Consider the following 20469-nt stretch of genomic DNA (forward strand, 5'->3'; position numbering starts at 1 on the left):
AAAAAGAGGTTTATTTTGCTCATGATTCTGGAGGTCAGAGTCTGAGATCAGGCAATTCCCTGAGTTGGGCCTCAGGTAAAGGCAGTATATGCAATGGTGGGAAGGTTGTGTCAGTGTAGACTCTCACATCATAATCCAGGAGAGAAAGTGAGAGATTTGGAGCTCCCAATACTTAACCTAAGAAATTCTTCAAGGCACTGCCTATTAAAGGTTCATAGTACCTACTAACAGCACTATTCTGAGGACAAAAATTTCACATTCAGACTTTTTAGGAACATCTATATTCATCTTATTCAGATTATATTGAATTTGGATTCGTTATCCAAATTATAGTACCCACATCTGCACATATACAGGCACATCAGCTCCCATACACATACATAAACACTTAGACTATGAACTGGAAGAGAACACTGCTTGGCCTACTGCCTAAAATTGAGACTCATGACTGAGTTTGTGTCCTGCATGCAAGCCAACCCCAGGGGTCTTTACAAGGGTGAGATGCAGAATGAGTTCTAGGGAAAACCTACCCCTCAGCTTAGGAGTGCAGCACTTCACACGGATGTCAACAGCAGACTGGCCATGTCTGGAAGACACCGCCTTTGAAGCCAGTCATGGTAGAAATGGTAAGACTTGCTGACTGGCTTGCCTGCACACTCTTGAAACTACTTCTGCATCTGGAAACCTGGAATTCTCATTACAGCTATCAGGAACAGAGATTGAGCAGGGAAGAGCTTTGGCTCTTCAAAAATGGGCATTTGAGAAGGGCAAGAGCAGAGTTTTGAGTGGAGTGGAACTTGGGTGCTGCACTTGGAAGGAGACATGGGTGTCAGCTGCTGATGGCAAAAATCAAAATCTGAACCATCACAACCATCCATCACAAGCCAGCCAACAGAGATGACTCCATTTACAGTCACCTCAGATGCCAGTCTGTGCATATGCTTAAGGACATGTGAAGTGATGTTCTGTGGAGGTTTGAGTAAGAATGGCCCCCATAGGCTCAGGCTTTGGATTCATTGGTCCCAGTTGGTGGCACTGTTTGGGAAAGTGCTGTGGACTCTCTGGAGGAACTGTCACTGGGAGTGGGACTTGAAAGTTTATACCCTTGCCATCCTTCTAGTTCATAGTCTCTGCCTCCTGTTCATAGTTGAAATGTGATTTCTCTGCTTCCTGCTCCTGTTAGCCTGTCTGCTGCCTTTTGCCATGCCTCTCCATTGTGATAGACTCTCATCTCTCTAGAATCCTACAAGCAACATAAACTCATACATGTTTTATCACAGGATTATAAAGGTAACTAATAATGTACATGCTCAAAGACAGTAGGTGTCAAAGATGGAGAGGGAAACTGAGCTGTTCTTGGTTGCAAAGGTTAACTTCCATTATAAGTATATCAGACTATGTCGCCAAGCCTGCCATCAACTGGGACTCTTGGGACTTCATTAGCCCCATCAGGTCTCTGGCATCTTTGCAGAGCTGAACCTTAGTTTTTATGGGCAAGCAAGATAACTTATGTCCAACTTGCTGTGGAAGGGCAGTTAATTCCTAAGGCAAAATGCCATGGGAACCTCCATGAAGATGAGTGAGAAGAGGTAGTGACTTTCATTCCCAGCAAGCCAGCATCCTTTCCAGTTGCTCTAGCACTTCCCACTTCTGTCATCTGCCTGAGCCAACTCAGGAGTCCTGTGAGCTGCAGGGGGCTGGCATCAATGACTACCATCCCTTTGACAGTTCAAGCTCACCAATGGCCTCTGCTTCTTGCCATACAAAATTGTACACTGGACAGGAATCAAGAAAGAATCTGATTACCGGGCCATGCTGGCCTGCAGGGGTCTGTCACTCAGCAAGCACTGAGTGGGATTCTCCCAAAGTCAACAAGTCAACTCAGTAGGGGGAGATCTGGCTGCTTGCATTTGCTTCAGCATCTGCCAGACACCAGTAGCCTAGTGTGACATTTTATTTGCTTTCTTTTACAGGGCTTGGAAGAGATTTGAGTTTATAGCTTTGGGATCCAATGATTTTTAGCATCTATTACAGCTCTGAGATCCCACACTTTGTAGTTCCTAATTTGTGAACTGAGATGAAGATATACATAATGATCCTCCAATATCACACTGTTGTCCCATGGCCTAGCTGAATTGTCATTCTCCTACATTAGGGCTGAGGACAAGGTAGAGTCTCCAAGAAATAGGTAAGACTTTTTCTGACAGTCCATCCTAAAACACTCCTCTATACTCACAGTGATGGTGTGATAGTTTGTATATGCTTGACCCAGGGAGTGGCACTATTAGAAGGTGTGACCCTGATGGAGTAGGTGTGTCACTATGGGGGTGGGCTTTAAGACCCTCATCCTAGCTGCCTGGAAGCCAGTATTCTGCTAGCAGCCTTCAGATGAAAATGTAGAACTCTCAGCTCCTCCTGCACCATGGCTGCCTGGATGCTGCCAGCTTCCTGCCTTGATGATAATGGACTGAACCTCTGAACCTGTAAGCCAGCCCCAATTAAATGTTGTCCTTTATAAGATTTGCCTTTTGGTCATGGTGTCTGTTCACGGCAGTAAAACCGTAACTAAGACAGATGGGGTCGTGCCACCACATAAGGGAAAGAACAGACAATAAGAGACAAGTTCATATAATGAAAACAAATGCTTAGAAATGTAGTCACATAGCCAGGCATTAAACTCTGTGTCTCAGGCTGGGAAGATGGCTCAGTGGTTAAGAGCACTAACTGTTCTTCCAGAGTTCAATTCCCAGCAACCACATGATGGCTCACAACTGTAATGGGATCTGTAATGGAATCTGATGTTCTCTTCTGTTGTGTCTGAAGACAGTAACAGTGTACTCATATACATAAAATAAATAAAATCTTAAATAATTAAATAAAATTTGGGGAAAAAAAACTTTGTGTCTGAGACATCCTGAAAATTAGTAACGGAGGCCAGGAAGAACAAATCTATTCCAATCAATCTGGGGATGTTGTCCCAAGACCTTTTTATCAGAAGATATACTAGATTTATTTGCATTCCTGTAACAACATAGACACACACACATGCACATACCTACAGGCATGTACAAACATACACACACACATGCATACAGACACACATGAAACAAGCAAAGGAATAATTTGTTTCAGCTCACTGTTTCAGAGGGCTCAGGGCATCATGGAGGGGAAGGCATGATGGAACAGCCTACAAACACAGCAGACAAGAAGCAGAGAGATGAAAGGCTGGCACTGGGTTGGGTCGTCCAACCCCTCCACATTTATTCTACCTAGGTCCCCAAAGTGTGGGATGGTGGGTCTTCCAGCCTTGGTTAATGCTTTCTGGAAATAGTATCATAGACACACCTGGATGTGTGCCTTAACCAATCTCCTAGGAGACTCAAATTCACAGTCAAAATTAAGCATCACAGAAGCTAATAGGATGAAGGGAGTTAGTAAAGAAAGATGTCTGCTTTCCCCTAATTTCAGAACTACGAAGTGAAAATGTAAGGTAACTGTTTAGGCATGATGGGTGTCAGCGGAGCAGTTACTTATTTGATTTACTTAAATATTCTTGAGCAGAAATTATGGGCCTGAGGCTTTTCTTGGCACTTGGAGTATGGCAGAGAGAGAGAGAGAGAGAGTAACAGACAAAGCATCTGCCTTCCTGGAGTTTATATTACAGTTGAATCCACAGCCCAACTTTATATTTAATCTTTGGTTAATAAATGCTGAAAATAAGCACTCGGAAAATTGTGTAGTCTATTAGGAAGTACTAAGAACTTTGAAAAGTGACAGTACGGGGACTCAGGCACACAGGAGGGGCTCTCTCAGTTTGCTACAGTCCAGCAGGCATGGCTAGAGAAGAGGGGCCTTGCAGAGCCAACTCAGGGGTAGGGTCAGTCAGGGATAATGAGTAGAGGCTATGGCTGCTGGAAAGCACTCTTCCCTCAAGAGCAGGGTTGGTCATGGTCCAGTCATCCTTCCATGTCCATGGGAATTTGGCTCTAGAGCCTCCTGAGAACACCAAAACCCAGTGTTCAAGTCCCTTTACAATGTGGCCTAATACTTTCAGATCATTCACATACGTCCTCTCATAAACCTTAAATCCTCTCTAGACTCCTTAAAAGTGAATGCAAGGAAAATGTCATGTAAATGTTATTTTAGCACAGTGTTCAGAAAGTGACAAGAACATATATCCTTGTATATTGTCTAGATGCAGTTTTCCCCAAAATATTTTCAATTTGCAGTCAGTTGATTTATGGATGTAGGTCCTATGCATATAGTGTCCCAACTAGATACGCCTTACAGGACTTTGTGGGATTAGATTACATAGGATGAGGCTGTAAAGCCTTTGACACTAGAACTTTGAGGGGATAACTTGGTCGAAGGATTTCCAGAGCCTGCTTCATCTCTTCCCTCTTCCTCCTTCCCCCAGTCCCCATTACAAAAGATGTTCTTCATCTACTGATTTCATTACCTGTGTCTTGAGAACATGTTATTACTAGGTAACAAAAAGTTACCTAGCAATTTAAAAAGGATACCCTGGCAGCAGATGCCCTGGGCACTGCCTGCTCTGGGATTCCTATAGAACCTTCAAACACAAACTGTCTCCTTTATAACATCAAAGAGGCCTCTTGAGGCTCACTGCACCCTGTCTGTCAGAGGAGGAGAAGAGGGACTGTCATGACTTCTTAACTCACCTGAGACATGTGAACTACCTCGAACCAACGCAGGATGCCAGGCAGCTTATATGCAGTCAGGAAGGAAGTCCTCTCAATCCACATAGACTGGTGGGAGAAGAGCAAGGAGCTTATGAAATCTGCTACTCCTGGCTCTGGTGGCCTCCCATGCACTCAGAGGAGAAGAAATATTGCAGTTTCCTGATACACAGTGACACTTCCCCCTATAGAAATCTTAACGGTTGGTTTAATTTCTCCCTGAACTTGGGCAGAGTCAGTTCTCCCTGGCTTTACAGACAGTCTAAATTCTTACTCAATCTTGAATGTGTCCATTTGTGTGCCCTAGGGGACGCGTCCACGTGTTCATTAGATTTCCCCAAAGGATGGTAACCCCTAAAAATACTAAGGATCACGGGTCAAGACCTGAGGGGACCTTAGAGTCACCTCCTCATTCCAGTCTTAGCCTAGAGGAGAGATGACAAGTCCAAGCTAGGAAATATGTGTGGAGGCCACTAGCACTTGGGACAATGACAGCATTTACTCAATGCATGCACTGGAGGGCTGCTTCAGCCACACTCAGCTTCCTAGAAACGTACAAATGTCCTTGCCTGTAGAGGTCATCTGACAGGAAGCCCTCTTAGATCTTGCAAACCTCAAAAATGAGAAGATCCAATAGACACGTCACCCTAACTGTGATATCCCTGGAGTGTTCATTCCCTGCCTCTGAATCAAGCTGCCTACCACCTGTAGTTGGCAGAGGCGTGTTCTGCCTGCTGAAGATGGCTGAGGGGGGTTATACTCACAGCAAACTCGTTTTCTGGGTCTACTGTGCCCCTGCGCACAGGCCTGGAGTAGTGGAACTTTTGCACATAATTAGACTTGTAAAAGCTGAAAGACAGAAAGGAGTGGAAGTTTCTGGAAGCCATGCCCACCCAGCTGCTGAAACCTTAAACATCAGACCTGGCAGGACCCTGGTGGCATTTCAAGGTCTGCATTCGGGCTCCATAAATGTGATGTGCACGGGGTTGCAGGGTGATTTAGAAGCCACCCTGAGCATTTGCAATTCTGGCATTAATGCACCAACAGTGGCATGTGTTGTCATTTTCTGTAGTTCATTGAAGGGCTTAGAATACCTAAGCACCAAGCTAAGCATCCCCAGAATGACCTCCAAGGATTGCTTTAGGAGCCTCAGACATCCCCCTCCACTTTCTCTGAATATACAGGGGAGGATCAACTATCACTGACAACAGGCATCTAGCTATAGAGGTGCCCCTGTCCATAGGAGCCTGGCCAAGATGGAGAGAGAGAGGCTGTCACCTACTCTGCATTGCACCTGTTTGAGGTGATGTTGGCATGAGGCTCCTGGAGGGGCTGTGTCTTCCCAGGGAGTTCCTGTCACAGTTCTACCTGTAGGGAGTGGTACAGCCAAGGACCGCACAAACCCCCACCTCGTAGCCTACTCATTGACTATCCAGTTTGATATAAAGCAACGGATGCCTGCCTGCATGCTGCTTACCTTAACCTTATTACTGTCAGAATATATTCATCATTAACCCACACTGTCTCCAAAGGCTGAAAGGATGTTCCTTTGGGAGAATGAGCCCAACATGCCTAGGGCCATTTTGTTCCATCCTTCCTCCATTGTCACCTGCCGATCCATACTACTTACTTCCTTGGGTCCATTCTAGGGTCAGCCTGAGGACAGGGCTCCCACATCAGTTCAGTTTGATGCCTACTGAGGACTTGCTGCACACAAAGCTAGCCACACCCCACAGTCAGTCACTCCCACTCATCTCCGGCTTTAGCTTTATTCCAGATATAGCCCAGGTAACTGGGGACAATTCTTTTCCCCAAAGGTAAAGCAGGGATAGATTGGCAAAGGAGAAAGGCACTGGGGCCTGACCCGCCACCAACTCAGCCTCTAGGGTTCTCCTCCATTCACCCCACAGTGGGCTGTGGCTCTTACTTTATGATCTGGTCAGGTACTGGTTTGTTCTTGAACCTTGGGTGTTCATCCAGGACAGGCTGCACGGTGAAGCACTGGATGTCTATGCCATCCAAGTTAAGGATTTGAAACATGTTTGTGGGGCACAGGAGAATTCCAAACATTAACAATAAGCCAGCGAGAGTTCCTAGGTCGGTCCTTCTAGGACCATACTTTTATTCAATAATCAAGTTGCTGGCTTCCTACAAGGTCCTAATGACCAGTGAGCACTTAATGGGCTTTATCAGAGCTGACTACCACCTTACAACACTATCCCAGGGCTCTGTTCTAGCTAACAGAGTTGCTTAGCCGTTCTTAATCAGCGGTATTACTGCTATACTGTCATTAACAGTAATGCCCTCTAATGAATGGGTGGCTATCAATTACTGAGCACAGCTTCCATGGGTATCAGTTAATCTCTCTAATTCCACTAGATGCCACAGTTAACCTCAATTGTTCCTGCTAGCTCAGAGAAGCCAGGCCACTTGTTGAAGGTCACACAGCTTGTATGGAAAGTTCAGGGGTTTAAATTTAGGGTTCTTAACTCTATAATTAAAATTCTTTAGATACAGTCTCTTTTATATCCAGCATTGGGGTCATAGGAAACAATGACACAAAACACCATGGGGGGCATTCATGCTAGAATTCTAGCTCCCTGGATAATCTGGGGGTATTGTGTGCTCATGAGAATGAAAGACCAGTCTATCTTCTAAATCACTTTGCTAAAGAAATAATTCATCTGAGGCCTTATACATGGTGGATCTCCAGCCCTGCTCAGGACTTCTGAGTCAGGGTCTGCATTTTCAAAGATCCTCAGGTAATATCCATGCATGATAAAGTCTGAGGGACTCACTGATCTAGAACTCGAAAACAAGTGATTTTTAACTCAAGCTCTTGACAGCCCCAAAGTGGTAACCTATAGCAGAAAGTAAGGAACAGCTGAAAGGATGTGATTTCTGTGATTGATTAGTGATGTCTGCCACCATGCAGGAGATGCAGGCTGGCAAAGCATATTGGCTGGATCTTTGCCTTTCCTATTCTAGCCCATCATGACTCATATTAAGCTGGTCATATCAAACTAAGTGGAAAATGTTGATGGTCATGTGTTCTTTCATCGACCCTTGCTTTCCTTCCCTGTTTTCCACTTTTCCTTCCCCTACCTCTCTCTTCAGGGATTCAAATGATTTTTTTCCCTATTTCCTACCCAAGGACCACCACAACCTCAAAAGTTATCCTTCTCCATGGCTCCTCCCACTTTCATTGCATGTCTCACCTTGGTGAGTTTCCTCTGTGCTAGCACACTGGGGGCTGACAGTTTTCACCTTGAAGGTTGCTTTCACATGGAAGAAGGATCCCTCAGAGAGAAAACAACACTTAACCCATTGGACCAGTCTCATTGGAAACATAGCTGCAAACCTCAGGAAGGCCTTGAAATCCCAATTAGGCAGCCTGAGCCAGGAGAGCATTCCCTCTGGGGTGAGCACCCTAGCTGAGGACAGGGGCTGCCAGACAGTGGTGGGTACTGACCCATCTCACTGCCTATTTCTGTGGCAAGCTCAAGTTAAGCACAGATGGGCTATTTTCAAATAGCTGTGGCATGTGAAAATGATACATGGTCCATTATGGTGCCTATACATAAACTTTTGTGGGAACACTGCCTTGCTTACTAGATACATGTGACGATCAGTGACTGCTTACACAGGGACAGCAGCTAAGGAGTCATGACCAGGGGGGCACAAAGCTCTCAAGACTAACCTTTATAGGAAGGTTTGCCAACACTTCTTTTAGAGACAATTCTAGGCTGTGTATATTGATCTGAGTTGTGGGCACTCATCCAAGAGGAAACTCCAAACCTATGACATCGGCACTCTCAAATTATTTAGCTAGACTCTCCATGCCTGGTGCATGGGGTGGCAGCAGCAGACTTCTGTTAGACCTTTGAGATGGCCTTCTGCCATCTGGACACCTTAGAGAAGATGTGAGACCTGTCACTTTCCCAAACCACCTGTTGACTTTTTAAACACCAGAAGGTCAGAAGACACTGTTAACAGTTCAAGGTTGTGGCGAGCAGCAGGCCTAAGTGCAAATCCTAGCTCCACTGGATTTTCGCCACCGCTCTGTGTAAGCCATTTGCTTTCCGCACTTCAGTTTCCTTAGTAGTAAAGCGTAGAGTATAATAGGCTGTCATCTCAGAGGCTTACGGTGTGGCAAAGGGAAGAAGAGATGCCTACATGTGAAGTTTATAGAAAAAAGCTAATAGCATTCTGGTCCCAATCTTTAAAAAAAAAAAAAAAAGGATGGTGTAAGAAGGCATAGATTTAAGACAGACAGAAGTTGGCATTTAAAACTCCTGGCGCCTTTTCTAATTACCTTCTTGACCCTAGGTAAATTGCTTCATCTCTGCCTCCTGTATTCCCCTCAGTGAAATATGGAAAATTCTCACCATTCTAGAACACTCTATGGGCTTTAAGGAAATAATATTTGCACTCGGTCTTCTGAAGAGACCTAGTAAATGCCAGCACTTTCTCTCTGATTTACCAGCTTGTTCCAGCTTGTTCCTGGCCCTGAACCAGACCATAGGGTCCTAAATATAATGTCATGGCTGGGGGACACATGCTTCCTCTTCTATATCACATCAAAAGGCCATACAGCTGTTCAATACCTGGGTTCCACCATCAGAACCTTAGTAATAATCCAGGATGCATATGTAACCAAACTGGCCTTTGATGTCAGCCAGCAGCCACCAGTTGCATGTTCTCCTGCAAATGGCTGTGGAGGGCAGGCAGGAAGGGCAGGCGAGCATAAGGAAAAGGTCACAGATGAATATTCATCACCCAAGGGAAAAAATATTTGGATTAAGGTTTCCAGCAGAATAGGCAGAACAGCCATGTAGCCTGACACTCCTCTTTAAAAGCTGTAACTTTATCCATGCTAAAGGGTATGGTGCCGGGTCCCCAGCTGTGGTAATGGGTTTCTAGGCTCCTGGAGCCACTTATACCAGAAGTGCATGATATCTACATGTTTTCCCATATACATTAAGCAATCTCAAAATGACCTAAGATGCCTAAGGGGACAAATGATATATAGTTAATTGCCACAGTGTATACATTATAATGACCTCAGTTTCCCTCTCTGAACATTACAGTCTAAGTTAGCTGAATCCATGCATGTGGACCGCACAGTTACAGAGGAGCAGTCTAAGGAGATGACTTTTCTGGATTCTACATGTGGAGACTCTGGTGTCAGCTCTGAGCTCTGAAACGGCTCTTATTTAAAGCTATAGCCAACCCTCCAAGGATACACTGGCCTGGGGCGTTCTTCACATCGTCTCCTGGGGCGGAGGTTGTATTCATCTTTTCTGCGTTGGGGAACTGGCTCAAAAGCTGCATCTGGAAGTCCTCTCTTCGCTCATATTCCTTCCCTCGGTAGATGAACACTTTGTTCTGCAGAAAAAGGACACCTGTCAGGGACACCAGGGCCTGGTCGTGCAGGACGTATAACTCAAGCAGAGATGAAAGACACTCAAAATGAACCTGGGGCTGGTGGAACTGGGTGGCTTTGGGTATGTCTTTCTCCTCTCAGCTTCTTATCAGTTGAAGTAGGAGCTGACTTAGCTGGGCACACCACTGCTTTAACAAGCCTAGTTCTGAAGGGCAGGGAGACCAGAGATGCTGACAACCAGGGAAGCTACAAACAGCTTCCAGGATAATTCACCATCCCATGCCCACTTCATTTACATGCCTGTAAACTTGCCCTTCAAAGAGGCCACAAGGCCTAGAGCTGTATGCCACTAGAAAACCTACCCGTAGAAAGGAAGGGAATCCCTGGCCATAGTATCCAACAGCAAAGTAGTCTGGTTTGGGTCTGAGGATTTTCATGATGTTTTCATAGAACTTGGCCTGCTGGGTCTGAAAAAAGAAAGCATGACTTGTATCAAGACAGTATAGTTGTATATCTGAGATATATACAACTGAAAGAATCCACAGTTATGACATTATCCTCATCCCAGAACCAAGTGCCAATAATGGCATGCCTGTGGCTATGCCTGCACTACAGTGGATAGAGCCATGCTCAGAGCCCATGCCTACTGCGCGAGGAGACACACTTGGAGGAGCGCATTTACCCATTTCATACCCATGCCATTCTTGTGAGTATTTCCAATGCTTAAAGTAAGAACTTGGCAGTTGGTCCATATGGAATTGACCCCAGTGAGCTCTCTGCCACCCCCACTGTACTCCCTTCTCTGTGGCAGTGACAGACATTTCTGAGAGTACATGGATGACCAAATGCCTCCAGATAGAGTCATCTTCCTGTGCGCGTGTATGCACCTAACATATTTCGTGCAGTCCAAGAGATGTGTTTCAAATATTCATAGCCCTGGAAAGAGTTTGCTGCTTGCTCTACACTTCACAGCACCCTGCAGTCGCTATTGGTCCTAAAGAAACCTTGACATGGCACAAGCATATGAGGAGATCTGTCACAAAGATCACTTGATGTGGCATAAAACAAATATGTAGATCTCAACAGATACCTGGATGGTGTGTGCTTCATTCAGGGATGTGAACGGATATTAATAGTATGCGGGATGCCCTGGTATGTGTCTGCACATAAACTCACATGTTTGGAAGACTGTGCGCCTCTGTGTCTGTGAAGATATGTATGTTCAGGGGCTATTTTCATTGAGTACCCACTGGCACTGACGCATGATTGTATTTGGGTCTTATCTTACATAAAGCTAAGAGCTTGGCAAACTTTCCCATGATTACCAGTCTAGCCCTCCTTCCCCTGACCTAGAGGTCAGTCCCCTCAGTATTCTGACTTCTATTTTATCATTTTCCTGGGCATGTCTACATTAGCCTTTATGGGCTGAGAATAGGGGTCTGGGAGCCTGACATTTGGGCAATCTTGGGTGGTGGTGAGGGATGAAGGAGCAGCCAAAAAGTCGAGCTTTATTTCCCTTACTGAGGCCAGTTCCTTGCTAATCCCGGACAGTGCAGGCAGGGAAGGCTAGGCCCTCTCCTTCTGATTTCCCCCACCCCAGTCTGGAGCATCAACATGTTAATGGAAACAGCCAGATGGGAAGCGTGTTAATGTGATTTATCTGTTCAACGGAAAGCACAAAGTTGTGCTTTTATTTAATTGGTTTGGTGATTTGTGAAACCTTTACTGCAAATGCAACAGAGCATTTACTGGGAGTGCAGCAGCTGCGGCAGCTGCTGCTCCGTCTAACAATGGAAGGGTGACGTTCACCGCGACCTCCTCAGGCCCTTCTCCATCCTTCTGTCCTCCCTAACTCACGGGCCTCACTTTTCTCTGTCTATCTCTGAGCTGAGTGAGCATTACGTGTGGCTGTCCAGGGGTGAGGGGAGCCTTACCAGGTTCTGGCTGAGCAGCTCATAGTCAAAGACCTCCATCTCATATTGTTCCGCCAGTTCCTTGCACAGGCTGATGGCCTCCTCCCACATCTACAGGATCATCATGGAAACACTGGTTAGCGGTGGCTCAGCTTTTCAGAGCCTTTGCTGAAGAAGGGACTTGAGCCTTGCCATTTGCCCCCTAGAGTTGCACCGCAGACACCTTCTTACCCAGTGCTCACACAGAGTGAGCCTGTGACTTGGTAATAGCACAACTTTTCCCTGGCTTCCCATCCCACTCCTTTAATGAATAATGGAGTAGGCTGTTGACATGTGCTCTGATTCTTCCTAAGTACCTGGAGAGAGGTCACTAACATCATGCCTGTGTTCTAAGTGAGAAATGGAAGTTCATGGGCCTGGAGGTCAACCCCAGTTGACTCCATTTGAAGCTTTGTAAGTATTTGGTGACTTAGGCTCACTCCGTGATTCTCCCGCCTGCCCGGAGTGAAGGTTAGGCAGGGGAGGTGTCAGAACCCTTTGCTAGAGAGGAATGGTTCCCAGGGAAGTAAACAAATGGCCTGAGGGCAGAACATTTCTGGGGATGGAATTGAATCCCAATATTCAACTTGCGATCTCCTATGCCAGTTCTTAATGGGGTGATGGAATTGTGGGAGTTAATCAGGGAGCAGCACTGAGGGATAAGAATGTACTAGAGTATTAGAACATCATTAAACCTTTCAAAGTGGGTCTTCTCTGTTTTTAAAATAAACAGAAAATATGGACCCCAGACACAGAAGCTTCTTCTTTGCTGCTTGACTTTAAGCCAATGTCAAGATTATTCCCCATCTCGGACTACAGAGGCATCTGTGAGCTCTGCAGCCAGGCCTGGGGAGAAATGGGGCTGGCTGGAGCTTGACGGTCTCAGAGGATCCCCACTCCCATTCCACGCTGGGTTTAAAACAGAAAATGCACCTAAATGGAGAAGCCAGGGGAGGCGGGGGAGGCAAGAGTGGAGGCTGCCAAAATTCATCGTGAGCTTCTTAACGAAAGTGCTCTCTGCATCCAAGCATAGAAATAAATAAAATCAAGCGTGGAGCAGAGGAACCATGGCAGTAAACCCAAGACAGCTTAGTGAGCAGCATAAAAATGTTTTATGTGCCAGGAGGACCCCAGTCTGCAAGCTTCACCCTGAACAAGAAGGTTGGATAATGAACCTGGCTGGGCCAGAGGGCTGTTGGACACAACAGGATGTGTGTGTGTGTGTATGTGTGTGTGTGTGTGTGTGCATATGTGTGTGTGTGTGCATATGTGTGTGTGCATATGTGTTTGTGTGTGTTTTCCAGCTTCTCACCAGTATAAGAACAGGAAGAAACAATGGGGTCTCCATGTGCTAAGAGATTTCTAAGAGGCTAAGAGGCTAAGAGGGCAGTAGTCAGACACCCAGCATTTCCTCCAGTGCTCTGGAACCTCTGGCAGGCACTGATCTCACTGGCTTTATACACTGGTTATGGAGTAAGTGAATGGGTTCTTGGGACAGTGCATGGACACATCCATCTGTGCAGTCAAAGATGGAGAAGAGATAATATTTTTCCTCTCACAAACACCAGAGGTGAGGCAAAAGGAAATGGCTGGAACTGTTGGGTTTGGGGAGGCACTATATCAGGTGATGTCAAGACAGGCTCATGGAGTGATGGCCTGTGTGTGTGTCTGTAGGGAAGGGAAGCTAAAGGGTTTAGGTTTTATCGTAGAAGCTTCCATGACCATGGTTTTCTGGATGAGCTGTATCATCTGCTACCTCCTCTATACTCCCAGGTACCACCATGTTCCTCTGTCCCCACCTCATTATTGGACAATACCAAAAGAAAACATGCAAAATCTGACAATAACTGACTTATCTGATTTAGCAACAAGACAATAAGTGCTTTGAGCATGGGACGCGTGTGTCTTCCTCCTTTCTGTTCAGCGTGGGTTGGCTGAGTCAAATCCCAAGCTAGAGACAAACCATATCCCCTTGTGTGGCTCTTCCAGTGGGACTGATGTAATCAGCAATAAACAAATGGAAAGCTCTTTTTTGATGGCTAGTGGAGCTAGAGGTTCAAAGATGGCAGAGTCTCTGCCCTCAAGAGGCTTATAATCATAAATTCTAGGACAGTATTTTCCAACTGCTGAGTCTTAGGAATTTATAAGCCCTCTGTAGACATTACCTCATGTCATCATTCTGGGGAAAGTGGGAAGAGCAGACTAAGACAGAGGCAATGAACTGCAGAGGCAGGACAAATCTAAACCAAGAATCCAGTGGTATCCCAATAGATGGCAAGAGGTCTTCCCAATCAGAGGGAGACAGGGCTATGTGTGAGCCAGAGGACTTATGGAGGGCCTCAAGGAGGAAGTGGGCTAGTTAGGCAGCAATGGTGGCCATTAACAAGATGGCATTGCTGCCTGCTGGCTACCATGCTGGCATTTATGACATCCCCCACCCCCACCCCTCGCCACCTAGTTTTCACCTTACAAGTAAGACACAGATACTATTAGTATCTCACTATGGTAGCAGGAGAACTAGAACATCAGAAGAGCTAAACAAAACTGTGGATAGACACGAGCAATGAAATGGACAGACATGGAGATATAGTGTGTGTACTAGGTTACGTACAGGGCAGATGGTAGCCTTCAAGCTGGAGCTGCCTCAAGTCTGCTGAAAGCCGGGGCTGGGTAGCAGCTGGTTTGTTTCAGCTCCTGGGCAACCCTGCCAGAATGCTTGCTGAAGAGATCAATAGCAGCACAATTTCACCCATGGATCTGCCCATTTTCCCAACCTGTATCATCAGCTCCTGAGTGTAAGGTTCTAGTTTAGCTACCAGGCATCCAGCAGTGGACGAGACAAAAGCTTTGCAGTTGAGGTCCTCCATAGTGAGGAGCCAGAGAACACGCAAATAAATCCCACGTAAGGAAAGGGTTATCAATAGCAGCATAGCATTTTTCTTTGAAGAAAGGAGAAGGGTGGCTCAGGGCAGGGGTGCTGAAGGTGGTCGAGAAAGCTCTTGTGACATCTAAGTAAAACCCCGAAGAGTGAAAAGATCCAACCTGCCAGTGGACAGATGTGGAGGGGACGCTCCAAGCTGGACAAAGATACAGATACAGTGGCCCAGGTGTTGAAAAGGAAAATGAAGTACTTTGCACAAGAGAGACCTGTCCCTCCCAATGGCCAATGGCCCCACAGAGAGAGGACAGTGGGCTCCAATTACCTTTCCTTTGTCAAAGTAGCCTATAATGGTCTCATAGAGTGTCTCCTTCAGCTGCCGATGGGTCTGGGGGTGCTGCTGGCCTGTCTGCATGACCTGGGATGCACACTGCTCATCTGACCACTGCCGAGAGAACACAGAAAAGCAACACAGATGTAAGTGGCAGTCAAGGACAAAAGTCTTCCCAGGATGAAAGGCAGAAACCTCCCTGCCCAGGTCCTGTCCTGTCTCCCTTTCCCCATCTCAGCTCATCTTTAAAAACCCAGGGTTCCATGGGGAAGCTGCCCTCACGGGTATCCTTGAGTCCTTGCAGTGCTTGGAGGTTGCCCTCTTGTTCTGATGATGTAAGGCAGAGCAGATGAACCAGGGACCCTAGGCTATGAGAGCATCTCCAACCAGGAGCAAGATGAAGCCTCACAGACACTTCTGCTGGCCTCCCCCAGGGTCCCAGTGTCTGTGGTCAGACAGATGCTGTCCACGATTTCCCTTTGTGAAGTGATTCTGATTTTGGCTAAATTGGGCAACTTTGGCTTTCTAGCAGTTTCACAGTGTGGACTTTGGAGATTTTTCTCTAAATCCTAATGAGACATGGCCACAGGGCTTCAAAAGCCAAGGGAAAGAATTTTGTACTTTTGCAGAAACATCCGCCAGACATGGAAAGCAGCTCAGTGGGCATGCTAATGATTCATCCTCGACAACAAGTTAGATGCTATGTAATATTGAAGATATATGTCCCAGGGACTTTCGGTTATTAAAGGTAAAGGTCACTCAGTACCGCTGGGAGCAGGTGAAATAGCACAGAGAAGTTTGCTACCAGGTAGGGAGTCTGAGAGGCACCAAAACCAGGGAAAACTCCCTTGACTTTCTTTCCCAACTTCTTTTGAGTCTTTCTTTCATCATTTTTAAAACTCTTCAACTTGCTGTGAGGACGCGGTGGGGAATCTCAGCATGGACATCTTCCTGGGACAGTACCTTGAGAAGCCAGGTGTGGAGGAGGAGTGTGTAGGCAGCTTCTGTGTAATTTTCACAGTCCAGGTGAAGGTCACGCAGTTTATACAGGTATCTGTGTAGGGAGAAATGTGATGAGTTACAAGATGTGGTGATAAGGTGTCTGGTGTGAACAGGAAGGAGCCAGACAGAACGAATGGACTCTTGCATAGGGCATAGGGAGTGCTTCGGTCCAGCCATCCAGCCTTCTACATAAGTGGTAATGATAAAATCTAGTGTTTATTAGACCCTTAGTATGTGCCAGGTACTATGCTAAGTGATACCAGGTGCTATGCTAAGTGATGCCAGGTACTATGTTCAGTGATGCCAGGTGATACACTAAGTGGCTTCTCCCCTTTTACTTCTGAAACAATGTCTGGAGATATAGCCTAGGCTAGCCTAGAACTTACTATGTAGGCCAGGCTGGCTTCAAACTATGATCCTCCTATGACACCCTCTGTTCTGGGATCACAGGGTCCATTAGGGATCCATATTCTGATATAAACAAAAAATGGAAGTTAGGGGCTACTCTGAACAGAATTCAGGGTGCTATAGAACGGTTGGCCCAGTGTGATAATGATGTGACATAAAGGAGGGAAACACAAGCAGCTTGTCAGGAGTCACATGCTAATACACAGATGTGGGGGTGTGAGCTTGGGTAGCAGCTCAACCATTGTAAGAGTCCATGAGAATGAATTCATAACAGGATGCTCCTGTCCTCTTTAAGATGCTCTGGGAAAGCATAAAAGAAAGGAGAGCAGGGCAGAGAGAGGCTAGAGAGGCCCTGAGCTGTCCACAGGGAGACTCCACTATTCGGACACACTGACATTGCCAACCCCTGTCTCTTGCAACTGACATTTTAGTTCTGAGCCCTGAGAAAAATCCTGCGGAAAGGAAGTAAGAGCCAAGTCGAGAGCAAACGGAGGGGGCTTTGATAAATTATTGATAATTGGTCCTACAGTACCAGGTAACAGCAGACTGAAGCCTCTGAACCAGAGAGTCAAATATGAAACTTTCTTTAGGGTAAGTTCATGTCCTCAGAGATTTGGTCACAGTGATGGAATGCTGACTAACGTAAGGTTGTTTCGGAAAGATTTCTAGCCAGACAGTTGAGCTGGGGTAGACGGGAAGTGGAGGAGCAGCCGTATCAGAAAGATTTAACTCATTCTGCCAGCGTTGATTGAAGATGAGAAATCTGGGGCCTGTGCTAGAACAGAAAGAGACAGAGGGAAGGAGGGAAGGAAGGAGGGAGGGAGAGAGGGAGGGAGGCACACACACATATAAATTATTTTATGTTCATTGGTGTTTTGCCTGTATGTATGTCTGTGTGAGGGTATCAGATCTTGGAGTTACAGTTATAAGCTGCCATGTGGGTGCTAGGAATTGAACTTGGGTCCTCTGGAAGAGCAGTCAGTGCTCTTAACTGCTGCGCCCTCTCTCCAACCCCAGAGAGCGTTGTTTTTATATCCATAGCAATGTCTGTCCACTCTCTCCCCTAACCCACAAGGCTCTGCTGGTAACAGTCATCAGTGAAGTTTGGAATTTGGAAACACCCGTTCTTCCAACAGGGCTCAATCCCATCTCCTTGCTTCCCTACCCACCACCCATTAGATCCCCCTTGGCTCAACAACATCCAAGAGAGTGTCTCAGGGAGACATCCCCCATGCTATTTCAACTCCTGAACCATCTAAGGCCCCCCTCTACTCTCCTTTGTTAATGTGTGGGCTTAACCATCTGCTATACAGCCCCAAGGAAGGAATTTAATGAGCCCACCAGGGCTTCTGAGTCAGATGTCTCTGTGTGCTTGAGTGAGGTACCACAGGGAACAGAGAATCGCATGGCCACAGCTGCATCTGAAGGACCACCAACACCAATGAGGTGACAAGTGCCAGAGTGGAATGAGGGTACAGTGTCATGGTGACTTCTGAGCTTTTCATGAAAAAGAACTGTTGGTTTTTACAAGGTCTTTAGATGTAAGATTGTTGGCAACCAATTAAAAGTGTTTTAAACACTATACCTGCCAAAGAGAACAGGCTTTCAGAACATCACAATATCTGGAGTAGGCCAATATGGCGGCTTTCCTAGATTAACACAGGCCCCAATCTCCGAGCCTGTGGGGGTCTGGGACTTACCATCTGTGCTTCTGAAGTAGAAATGAGGAAAGAGTTTGGAGAGAGGAAAGCCTGCATGCAGGGCTTGTAGGGAGAGTCTTGCATCTTACCCTCAAAGCAGAAGGCAGAATGATTTGTTTTGTTTTGTACAAAAAAAATCCCTCAACAGTATCCAGAATGACTCATCCCAAAGGCCACTCTGGCCCTGGAGACCCCAAAGGTTCATGTGTCACAAAGGTCAGGACAGCCTGTGGAATGACTTTCTCAACACAACTGGACCAGTGTAAAGCAAGAACCTAAACACAGCGGTAGGCTAAGAGTGAGTTTAGGTGCACAGGCTCAGCTTCTGACAGAACACACTGCGGCTGTGGGCTCACAGGAAGGAACACAGAAGCCAGTGGCCAAGAATCCGTTGTTGCTATTTATTGGAGAAAAACATTGGAAATAACAGACCTGTTCAACAGCACAGGTTTGGCTATGTAAATGACAGCATATTCTAGAAAGGAAATTTTATAGTTTCATTACAAGCGATGCTGAAATACATCTTGTCAGGTAAAAAGAAGTGGGGGATAAATTATTAGTAATAAAACTCCATGTTTGCAGAAATAGTGTGTGCACAGAATTAGATATATATATAAGCATAAAAAGCCTGAAATATGTATGTATTTTAGAGATTTATTCCATATTTTATTTTGCTAGTCTGAATTTTATGAGGCTTTTTGTTTTGATAAAGAAAAATCTGTGTTATTTTTATAATGAGTAAAAAATAACAGTAATATACTTGTGGGGTTTTTTGCAGGAAAAATATGAGATACTGAGAAAATTGGCAAAGGAGGGAGTTTTTTTGTTTTTGTTTTTGTTTTTTGTTTTTTGTCCAGGCTAATGTCCTCAGAAAAGCCTCTTATGATAAACTTAAAAATCTAGTAAATGCCTAGCAGAGAGAAGACATATGTCATGTGATATTCTCCCTTTTATTTATTTATTTTTTCTATCATAACTATTTGTGTGTGTGTGTGTGTGTGTGTATGTGTGTGTATGTGAATGTATTTATGATATGTGCATAGAAGGATTTGTATGTCACAGTACATATATAGAGGTCAGGGTACAGCTTGAGAGAATCAGTTCTTTCCTTAACATACAGAAATCTTGGGGCTTGAACTCAGGTCTTCAAGGGCTTGGAAGCAAGCCCCTTTACCTGCTGAGCCATCTCACTATTCCTCTCTCTTCTCTTCAAAGCAAGCTAGCCAAAGGCTTACCATGTTCTCGGACTAAAGTGAGTTTTCCATGCTGCCCCATGGCAGAAGCGAATAAATGCCCAGCTCAAATGACATCATTTAAGAGAAATGTACAGAGGAGAACCACAGGTAGTCTGAGAGCTCCAGTCCGTTGCGTGGGGATGACTGGGGGAGAACAGAAGGTGCCACCATTTTTTGGGAAATTGAGAGGCATCAGAACACCAAAATCCAGGTGGTGAGAAGAGGACAGGTCTAAATTCTGTATCAGAGGGGCCATGGGCAGTGATGGGTGATGAGTAGAGAGGAACTAAAGCAGGCGGAGGCTTTATGATAAAATTCTTACCTTATGTACATCTCCTCTCGGTTGTTATCTTTATAGAAATTCTAGGTGAGAGAGGGAAAAAAAACAGTATTGAGTGCTTTTCTTTGCAGGACTTTGGGGAAAGAGAATGTGATGATGGAGATGAGAGAAAGATCACTGTATACTGTCTGGGAACCCCAAGAAGGAGTAAGACGTTCACTTTGCCAAGTGCACCCAATAGCCTCGTTGGGAGACTTTGCTCTGCAAGTCACTTCCCTGACTGTAAAGGGACAGAGCAAATGTCTCAGTCCTCACATGTTAGGTGATACAGAGAGCTGTTTGCCAGACTGAGAGGTAAGCTGTCAAGAGCAGGCCAGTCTACTTTTAAAGGCAGCTTGGCTTAAATGTAAACCCCTAAGAGCACACCCTAATTCTGACAGCACAGAACCTTCTGAAGCTTTTTATTCCACAGCTAAAGCACTTAAACTTGACAGTGTCTGGGAGATACTCCAGTGCCAGCTTAGATGCGTTTGTCTTTTGTTTGTTTCTGTTGCTGTTGTTTAAATTTTGCTTTTTTTTTATCGTTGGTTTTTAAGG

General features: G+C 45.6%; 1 protein-coding gene across 1 annotated transcript in view; it reads right to left on the reverse strand.

Moving 5' to 3' along the window:
- Dock2 (dedicator of cytokinesis 2) overlaps positions 1 to 20469 on the reverse strand; it is a 414603-nt gene that overhangs the window by 15247 nt on the left and 378887 nt on the right. The window contains exons 36-44 of the mRNA XM_028756478.1: positions 19915 to 19955; positions 16211 to 16301; positions 15242 to 15361; positions 12021 to 12110; positions 10449 to 10553; positions 9947 to 10088; positions 6628 to 6709; positions 5465 to 5549; positions 4683 to 4769 (exon numbers count right to left, since the gene is read on the reverse strand). Coding sequence (XP_028612311.1) covers positions 4683 to 4769; positions 5465 to 5549; positions 6628 to 6709; positions 9947 to 10088; positions 10449 to 10553; positions 12021 to 12110; positions 15242 to 15361; positions 16211 to 16301; positions 19915 to 19955 — 843 coding nt within the window. The remainder of the gene's footprint in view (positions 1 to 4682; positions 4770 to 5464; positions 5550 to 6627; positions 6710 to 9946; positions 10089 to 10448; positions 10554 to 12020; positions 12111 to 15241; positions 15362 to 16210; positions 16302 to 19914; positions 19956 to 20469) is intronic.

Source organism: Grammomys surdaster, unplaced genomic scaffold, assembly GCF_004785775.1.
Source record: "Grammomys surdaster isolate TR1022 unplaced genomic scaffold, NIH_TR_1.0 126121, whole genome shotgun sequence".
Lineage (NCBI taxonomy): Eukaryota > Metazoa > Chordata > Mammalia > Rodentia > Muridae > Grammomys > Grammomys surdaster.